Raw genomic sequence first — 10,372 nt, 5'->3', positions numbered from 1 at the left:
TCTCTCTCTATATATATATATATATATATATATATATATATATATAAAGAATCTGGTACTGGGCCGTACATTTTGTGAGGATATGAATAGATTTGGAAGATGAGGTACTGATTTGTAGTTAAGTTCAATTATTGTTGTAGGTTCCTAGTTTCTTTGGCATTGATAAACACTCTCTTAAACCCTAAAACCTCTTAGGGTCAATTTATTTTTTACTTTTATTTATCTCCTTGAAGCATGGATTGTTATGAAGATTGATCTGCAAGATAAAACAGCGTAGCGATTGCACACAGGTGAAGATGCTGTTGAGGAAACCTGGTAAAGTTTTCTATGGAAAGGTTGCAAAAATGGGGATTTTTTATTTGATTTGAATTCTATCTTGTTCTTGGAGTTTTCTACATAAATGAGATATTTGTATTTAATTTGAACCCTATCTTGTTCTTAGATTTTGCTACAAAAATGGATTGTTATCTCATGCTTTTATTTTTCTTTTTTTACTGTCATTTTGGTGCTGCAGGAATAGTATTGAGCTACAATTCAAAGTGTTGGTACATTTTAATCAATTCAAGGAAGTTGGCTTCATTTTCTAATGGTTCTCCTTCAGATTTGGGTGGGAAATCTCATCTCTGTAATGAAGGGGTCAATCAAGAAAACTCGAGGAATTTTGATGGTGTGAGACAGAGAGTAGATGACGTGTGCCGTGTTTTGGAAAGTGGTTCTTGGGGACCAGCGCTTGAGAATTCTTTGTCAATGTTTAATGAAAAGCCTCAACCTGAGTTGGTTATTGGAGTGTTACGGAGGTTGAAAGATGTTAATCAAGCAGTGAATTATTTCCGTTGGGTCGAGAGGAAAAGTGAGGAACCACTTAGTCCGGAAGCTTATAATGCACTTCTTATGGTGATGGTTAGAACTAGGAATTTTGATTACTTAGAGCAGATTCTGGGAGAGATGAGTATTGCAGGATTTGGCCCTGCTAATTACACTTGCGTGGAGTTAGTTGCGAGCTGTGTTAAATCACGGAAGCTTATAGAAGCTTTTGATCTCCTGCAAATGATGAGGCATTTTAAATTTCGCCCAGCGTTTTCTGCTTATACAACTTTGATTGGTGCTTTGTCTGAAATAGGTGAATCTGATCGCATGCTTGCTCTTTTTCATCAAATGCAAGAGCTGGGTTATGAAGTGAATGTGCATTTGCTTACAACTCTAATTCGTGTGTTTTCCAGGGAGGGTCGTGTTGATGCTGCTCTTTCCCTACTGGATGAAATGAAGAGCAACACTTTTGATGCTGATGTTGTTCTTTATAATGTTTGCATAGACTGCTTTGGTAAGGTGGGAAAGGTGGATATGGCTTGGAAATTTTTTCATGAGATGAAGGCAAATGGTTTAGTGCCTGATGATGTGACTTATACAAGTATGATGGGTGTTCTATGCAAAGCCAACAGACTTGATGAGGCTGTGGAGATATTTGAGCAGATGGAGCAAAACAGACAAGTTCCATGTGCGTATGCTTACAATACCATGATTATGGGTTATGGATCAGCTGGAAAGTTTGACGAGGCATACAGTTTGCTTGAGAGGCAAAGGGCAAAAGGGTGCATTCCAAGTGTGGTTGCGTATAATTGCATTCTTACTTGCCTTGGGAAGAAGGGAAAGACAGACAAGGCATTAAGAATTTTTGAGGAGATGAAGAGAGATGCGATGCCCAATCTTCCAACATATAACATTATAATAGGCATGCTTTGCAAGGCTGGAAATGTCGAGGCTGCTTTCAAGGTTCGGGATGCCATGAAAGAGGCTGGCTTGTTTCCTAATGTCAGAACCATAAACATAATGATCGATAGGCTGTGTAAAGCTCAAAAGCTTGATGAAGCTTGTTCAATATTTGAAGGAATGGATCATAAAGTTTGCTCCCCAGATGGTGCTACATTCTGTTCGCTTATAGATGGTTTGGGCAAGCAAGGTAGAGTGGATGATGCTTACAGGATTTATGAACGGATGCTGGATGCTGATCAAATTCCAAATGTTGTTGTTTATACATCCCTCATCAGAAATTTCTTCAAGTGTGACAGGAAGGAGGATGGTCACAAGATGTACAAAGAAATGCTGCGTAGTGGATGTTCTCCTGACCTCATGCTCTTGAATACCTACATGGATTGTGTTTTCAAGGCTGGTGAAACTGAGAAAGGCAGGGCTTTGTTTGAGGAAATAAAGGCTCGAGGGTTTCTTCCTGATACAAGAAGCTATTCGATCCTAATCCATAGCCTTGTGAAAGCTGGTTTCGCACGGGAAACCTACGAGTTATATTATGCAATGAAGGACCAAGGCTGTGTTTTGGACACCCGTGCATACAACACTGTTATTGATGGGTTCTGCAAGTCAGGTAAGGTGAACAAAGCTTATCAGCTACTGGAGGAAATGAAGACAATGGGCCACCATCCAACTGTTGTGACCTATGGTTCTGTCGTGGATGGCCTCGCTAAAATTGATAGACTTGATGAAGCATACATGCTCTTTGAGGAAGCAAAGTCAAATGGCATAGAGTTAAATCATGTGATCTATAGTAGTCTTATTGATGGTTTTGGAAAAGTTGGTAGAGTTGATGAAGCATATCTAGTTATGGAAGAAATGATGCAGAAAGGTTTAACGCCCAATGTATACACATGGAATTGCTTGCTGGATGGATTGGTGAAAGCCGAGGAAATTAATGAGGCCCTTGTCTGCTTTCAGTCCATGAAAGACTTGAAATGCACTCCGAATCAGATAACTTATTGCATTCTCATAAATGGCCTCTGTAAGGTTAGGAAATTTAACAAGGCCTTTGTGTTTTGGCAAGAGATGCAAAAGCAAGGGTTAAAACCCAATACCATCACCTACACTGCCATGATCTCTGGACTTGCAAAGTCTGGAAATGTTGCACAGGCAAGTAATCTATTTGAGAGATTTAGGGCAAGTGGGGGAATTCCTGATTCTGCTAGTTATAATGCTATGATAGAAGGGCTGAGCATCGCAAATAGGGCACTGGACGCGTATCAACTTTTTGAGGAAACTCGGTTGAAGGGTTGCAGTATTCATACCAAGACTTGTGTTGCACTTTTGGATGCACTGCATAAGGCCGAATGTCTTGAGCAGGCGGCGATAGTGGGGGCTGTTTTGAGGGAAACAGCAAAATCTCAACATGCTGCAAGATCTTGGTAATAATATCAGGTGGTTTTTTTTTTGGTTCCGAGGGACAGGCTATTGTGGCTAACCTGGCAACTGCTTGATGGCATAGCAGTGATCAATTCACTGGGTGGATGAGTTACATGTAATTCCTTACTTCCTAACTTCCTTAACGGAGCCACACTTGCTCCTTGCAGCAGTATGTTCTTATCTGTTAATTCTGAAATTAATTGAATGCAAATGTAACTTTTCTATGCAATACCAGTTTGGGAAGGAAAAACCTTTGCATAATTATACTTCTTTCTGGACATCCAAATGCATTTTCTCCCTAGTGATAATTGGAGACTATAAGGAATGTAAAGGATAGTATTGTGTGTTCCTATATTCTTTTTTCTTGGTTCTGTTCCCTTGATTTCATCTTCCCTGGATTAGTACCAAAGATAAAAACTAATCAAAATGTCTAGCTGCTGAGCTGAGTATGCGGTTTTACCGATTCTTGGTTTTTCACAAGCAATTCTTTCTGCAGGTAATTGTATTGACTTCATGCTGCATTGTTGCAAGTATCAGATGCCGAAGTTACACATTTGATGCCCACAGCTGACATCATACATGATAATATCAACAACATCAGATTGTGTCCAGAACCGACAGCACAAGCAGGATGCTCATTTTTGTTCATCCACTGATGAAAGGGGTACATTTATCTGAGTTTCCTTCTTGGATTTGTCCTCCGACAGGGATGTTTCTTGCATCATCACGAAGTTTTTTCAATCCTCACATAATTATGAGGTGGCATGTTTCAGTTCAAATAAATAGCTTGAATGCCAACGTAGAACAAGTAATGGGCCAATTTTTTTTCTGAATTAGTTATATTTTTACTGTAATCTTAGAGAAAGGCAAGGGGTCCAAGGAATGGTTAGTTACATTTTATAATTTGGCAAGAGCAAACATGCAACCTCAGCTGCTATAGACGCAGATCTATGCTAACTGGAATGGCAGCGGTATGGGATTTGATACTTTTCAACTAATAATGCTTCAATACAGTTTTTGTTGCTCGCACTTTCTTTAATTAATTAGCTACTCTCGAATTCCTCACAGCCAGTCAACTTTGCTTGCATTAAGAAGTGCCATTTTGTCCACGAAGGATAGCCTCGGCTGCAAGCAATGTTGTTTTTGTCTTTTCAATGTTCGGATTTGTCCATGTTTCAGCTTCCTTGTCTTTTTGTGAAGCGGTGTGGTCCGATTTATGTCTTTCTCATGTACTGACTTGAAGCAGATCATTAGCATATGTGTGGTTAAGCTTTCTTGTTAAGCAGATCATTATACAACTGATTTGTTACCTGATGAATACGTTTTTGGTTTCTTGCAACTAGTTACGAAACCTGGCTGGCTGGCTGGCTGGCTCCACTCTAAAATATATTAAGTTTTATTAAGGTTGTATTTGTTTTTTCAAAAATAGTTTTTGAAAAATTATTTTTTAATTTTTTTTGTAATTTTTTATCATTAAAAGAATTGATCAATAAAAAAAAATTTAAATAAAAAAAAATAATTTAGTTTTAAGAAAAATATTTTTTTGAAAAATTTAAATGAAAAACACTTTCTGAAAGTTATGAAAAATTTTAAAATATTATATTATTTGCTGATTATATTAAATTTGATCTATAAATTTTTTATTGTTATATATATTCTGTTTTGAATATTTATTTTTTAATTTCATCTTTTAAAATTTAATTTTTATATTAACTTTGGTAATCATTTTTATAATTCTTATTTGTTTTTTTCTTATTATTTTTTTATTGAAAATTTTTATCAATCAAATTTGATTCCTATTTTTTTATTGTTACTTATTTTTTTGAAATAATTTATGAAATATTAATTATTATTATTATTATTTTAATTTCTTCATCTTTTATTTATTTTATATTTGATCTTTATTATTTTGATTATTATTTATTTTATTTGAGATAATTTATAAAATTATATTTTTTAAATTTCATTCTCATTCAACTTTTTAATTTGTAAGATTTGTTCCTTATTATTTTAATAAACTTGAGAAAAATAAAATATTAATAATTTATTTTTCATTTTATTTTCTATGATATAACTAAACGCTGGAAAATATTTTTCAACTTATTTTTCATTACACTGTCAATTATTATAAAATAATTTACTTTTTCAAAATTTATTTTTAAAAAAAAACTACTTTCCATGAAACAAACAGAGTCTAAAATATATAAGAATTGACTTGAAATAACTTTAACAACTTGATAATTTGATATATACCTCGATTAAATTGTTCAAAACTAAGTTTGATTTTAAAAATCTTTTCAAGACAATATTATCTTAATAATTTTTAAATTTTAAAAGATAAAATATCTTGGATTGACATAAATCATGGCCCAACCTGGTTTTAAATTAATGTTTTATTTAATTACATATTAATAAAAAAGTTCTTAAAAAATATAATAGATGAAATTATAATGGAGAAATGCACTTCTTAAATTAAAATTATCTTTTTTAATTCATGAAATTTTATTATGTTTTGACAATAAAACAAGTGTTTTTATCAGCAACATAATTCATTAAATGAAAAGCAATAATAATCATGAAAAAAATAATTTTTGATAACTATTTGAGCTAAAAAATTAATCAAAAACCCAATTTTTATGTTAATGCATTTCTTTTTTATTTTGATGAAAACAATGTTTTATGAAAAGCATTGTTTTTTTAAAAGAAAAAACTAATTATGACCATGAAAACAAGTTTCAAATAAAAAATAAAAAAATAATTATTAATTAATCATCTTTATACAACTATATGAAAAAAAAATATGAGAATATTAAATTTAAAAGGTTTATATACAAAATTTACAATAAAAATTAAGAATATATATATATATATATCTGCATGTTAGGCATACGATAATTTAAAGATAAAGTTTTAACATTCTCATAAAAACCTATAATATTAATTAAAGAATAATATAAAATTTAATAATAATTTAAATATCATTTTAAGTATTTTATTTATAGCATATTTAAATAAAACTATAAAAAGAAAATAATTTAAAAAAATTATAGAAAGAGATCAAATGACTAACCCAAAAAGATTAGGCTCGCACGCCTTGCCCACCCAACAAGACCTTGTGTTCATTGGCCTATAAAGGCAGGCTCATGTGCCTGACTCCTTTACACTTTGTTCTTTTATTTTAAAAAATAAGCAAATATGTTATTTGTAGTGGCATTTTACACATTATCTAATAGCTTAATTTTCAGCCATTGGAGACATGGTATTTTTATCTAAGAAACAAAATCTTAACTTATTTTCACCTTATGAACACCTTAAAAGGCTTAATAAATCAATTTTTAGTCCTAAAACACCTCTAAATGATTTAGAAATACAAAATTAAATTGAATAAAAAAATTTATTTCTTAATGGGAACTCTAAAACAACTCAATTGCACCATTCTCATCAATAGGAACCAGTAACACTAAGATCGATTTTCTCGTGAAATGAGGTCATTCAACCATTTTCTCTATTCTCTCTTATGATTTTGATTACTTCCTTTCTCCTCTCAAATTTAAGTGATTGAACTGTAAGGCAAATGAAGATCATGATTAAAACATGAAACTCCCAAAACACTTAAATTAAAAAATTTAGGGGTTATAGTACTCTTTCATGTCCATGAATAGTAAAAAGAAAAAAATGCTTCTTGTTTCTATGTTAAATCTGATGCTTTTTATTTTAATTTTTATGAACTAAAAGATTTAATTCGCATTTAATAAAATTACACACCAATCTAACATCAGGATTTTTTTTACACCGTACACATAATGTACCACACAAACTGAAATCAATTGGCAAGTTTTAAACTATGCAAACGGGAAGGTGAAATTAAAAGAAAAATTAAGGGACCAATACAAACAATTGCAGAAGGCCTAGAAAATTAAGGGGCCAAAAAAAAAAATTGTGGAAGAAAAGAAAAAGGACAAAGGAACAGTAAAAACCCTTCTTGTAGTGTAATTTGAGTACCGCGATCTTGTCCTAACGAAATCTAAGATTTCTGTCTGACACGTAGGAGTGGATAAAAAATTAAAAAATTGGTTAAACTAAGAAAATTTAAAAAAAATAATTAAAAAAATAAACCCTAAAAAAATACTAATTAAACCAATTAAAATTTTTTAAAAAATTGATATGTTTGGTTTTAGAAACTTGAAAAAAAAAAAACTAAACTAAACCTAAATCCAAAAATTTTAAAAATCAAGTCAAACATGTTTGGTTTTAGAAACTTGAAAAAAAAAACTAAACTAAACCTAAATCAAAAATTTTAAAAATCAAGTCAAATAAAAAAAAATAAATCAAATTAATTTAAATTAATTTTTTATTTTAAAACCAAATTGAACCAAAATTGATAAATTTGAATCGGTTTAAATTTGGTTTTGATTGTTTTAATTTTAATTTAATTATTTTTTTATAAAAATCAAATAAAAAATATTCACCTTTATTAATACATGAACAAGCATTTAATTACCATTAAACCATGGAATCTGAAATTTTAAGGTGACATTAAGATAAAATTGAATCTCTTATTTTCTCTGATTATCGTGCCATATATTGAGAGAGATATTATTTCTTATTTTCCAAAATTGATGGTGACAGCGAGACAGAAGAAAGAGACACGTGAGAGAATGACTCGCCATCCTCCAGGGGTATTTTCGTCATCTTGTCATTCACTCCAATCAACTAACAAATCGGCAGCAGCTAATGTTCTAGGGATGTAATTATAATTCGGAGAGCTAAAGGTGTGCAAGTGTCAATTTAGGCAAACCTTCGTGTGCGCGTGTCATCACTCTAGGTTTGGAAAAATAAAATAAAAAATAAAAAATGCTTGCAGAAAAAGTGACACAACACACACACACACACAGAGTATTAAACATTAAATTAAATTGATATTAAGAAGTACAGTATGTGAAGTGCAGAAAAATATATGTTTTTGTTTTAAGTTTGAATAATTTACTGCTTGGTTTGAAACCAACACTTTATTAATATATTAGATTATATTTAATTTTAAATGAATCAATAATGATACTAATTGGCTCGACTCATTTTCCTTGTAATCCAAAAAATAATTATTTAAGAGTTAAGTGGAAAGTTAGTTAATTAGCAGGGTGTTTTTATATTAAAAAAAAATTACTTTGACATTTATATATATACAAATATTTTAATGGGTTTTCTGTATGGTAGAATGTTTAATGTGTTTTTTCGGTAATTATCCACTCTAGTAAAATATTTCACTTGATTTTTTTTTTAATTTTTTTAAAATGTGACTAGAAATTATCTAATATTGCATTGACATGCCTCTCCTAAAAATGAAGGCTAGGAAGGCAATATTAATTATGTGGTATTTATTTAGTTCTCAAAATTTTATTTTATTTTCATAGCATTCTTAATTTAAAAAATCTGATACGCAAGAAATTAAGCAAATTTTCATGATTATTAAAATTTTATATTTGGTTGGCCATATAATACTTTTAGAAAACAAAATTACGTTTCATTTTCTAAAGTTAACAAGAGAAAATCACCATTATTATTTCTAGGGTTTATAAAGCCACCAAGTGCCACTATTAACTTTTTTTTAAAAAAAAAGTAAATAAAAATATGACTTGAATATGGTTGATAGGAAGTATATTTAATTTAAATGCAAGAAGATTAGTTCAAAAAATAAAATAAAAAATAAAATTTCATATTTAATTTGTTGGCATGACCTATTTTAATGAGAACTATATATTCTATTGATATATTCGCCATAAAAATAATTCAATCCTAAACAATGAGCCGGTACAAGACTGTTTGTGCTGTAAGAGCTGGCAAATAAGGAGTGAAGGAGCTTGGAGTAAGAAATTTGAGTTAGATTAAAATTAAAACTAAAAAGGAGGAGAAAATAATGTTTATCTACACATAATTTACTCTGGATGGTAATAATGTTTTCTCTTTCTTGGCCTTTAAAATAAAAAAGACTCGTAGCCAAATATTTAAGGGTAAAATAGTCTTTATATTAGGATTATTTTATATTTTTTATATTAACTAGGAATAAGACAAGCAATTTACATTTTAATTGATGTACCCTTTGAAAAAATAGCTTTTTATCTTAAACCAAGGGTTACTTTTGTTTTTTTCAAAATAAAATGCACAATCTATTTACCCTCGGAATGAAAAGACTAATGCTTGGCGGGCTCTTGTGTAAATTTTCATTGCAAATAAACAGTAAAAAAACCTTTACACCTTTGGGTTCTTAACTTTTCTCATTTTGAGAACTTCCTTCTTTGTTCTTCCATTTCCTTGATCTTCCATTTTTAGAAATGGTTGAACAACAAATCAAACATATTACTCTTAATTACAAAAAATATTATGTTTTTATCCTTAATGAAATTTTGTTTTATGGTATCTCTAACTTATCAAACAGTTTTATTTAAATTTTATTCTTTATTCTCACTAAAAATCATGTAATTTTCAGCACCATAAAAAAAATCATATAACCAAACCTACCTCTCTTCATCTTCATACTAGATTGTTAGTTTGTTTAGGTTAAGAACCCAAAGCACATCATCTTGGTATCAGAGCAAAGGTTTCAAATCATACTTGAGACTTTCAATGTGGCTGACTTGGAATAAAAAAAATCAAGGATTATAGACTAAAACAAATTGTTTTCTTTCACTTGGATTCGAATTGGAATGAGTGTTGTTTTGTTGATTGTGGTGGCTATTTATATTCTTTATTGAATTTATGATCTGAATTGAAAGACATTGTTTTTTGAATTTATGTGTGAATTATGAGAAATTGATATACTATGTCTAGAGAAAAAGATGAAGTTTCAAGGGGAATCAGTATGCAACAATTTTAAATTATTAGGTTGCAACGATCTTATGATGAGATTTAACAAGAAATGACAGGAATTCATGATCAAATAGATGTCCTTATATAAATGATATAAAGGAACATTTTGCAACCTCCAATAAAGGCAAACTTGTACATGATTAAACAAAAACAAAATGAGAAAATAAGGTTTAATAAGGGCGATACAAGTTTAAAAGGGTAAAGAAAAGGTGATCAAACCTCAATATCCTAAGAGGTTGCGAGACATTAAGTTTGTCAAATATTTATGGAATGGACATTTCTTCTAAATGTCTTAATAAGAAAGTTATGGCGATGCATGGGA

At 30.6% G+C, this 10,372-nt stretch overlaps 1 protein-coding gene across 3 annotated transcripts; it reads left to right on the top strand.

The window, feature by feature from the left end:
- The first annotated feature begins 56 nt into the window (after positions 1–56).
- On the top strand, positions 57–4,390 carry LOC105111444 (Tetratricopeptide repeat (TPR)-like superfamily protein). Of its 3 annotated transcripts, XM_011006796.1 has the most exons (4): positions 57–315; positions 515–3,301; positions 3,683–3,850; positions 4,047–4,390. In XM_011006796.1, the coding sequence occupies exons 1-2, from the start codon at positions 297–299 to the stop codon at positions 3,190–3,192; spliced, it is 2,697 nt and encodes an 898-aa protein (XP_011005098.1). In that variant the 5' UTR covers positions 57–296; the 3' UTR covers positions 3,193–3,301; positions 3,683–3,850; positions 4,047–4,390. The 3 variants fall into 3 exon arrangements, with proteins under 3 accessions (XP_011005098.1, XP_011005096.1, XP_011005097.1); XM_011006794.1 differs by having other exon boundaries at positions 3,683–4,390; XM_011006795.1 differs by having other exon boundaries at positions 515–3,355; positions 3,683–4,390.
- Positions 4,391–10,372: the final 5,982 nt, after the last annotated feature.

Source organism: Populus euphratica, unplaced genomic scaffold (genome assembly GCF_000495115.2).
Source record: "Populus euphratica unplaced genomic scaffold, PopEup_1.0 scaffold294.1, whole genome shotgun sequence".
Classification (NCBI taxonomy): domain Eukaryota; kingdom Viridiplantae; phylum Streptophyta; class Magnoliopsida; order Malpighiales; family Salicaceae; genus Populus; species Populus euphratica.
The sequence above is the reverse complement of the archived record's forward strand: the minus strand, read 5'-3'. Positions and strand labels throughout refer to the sequence as shown.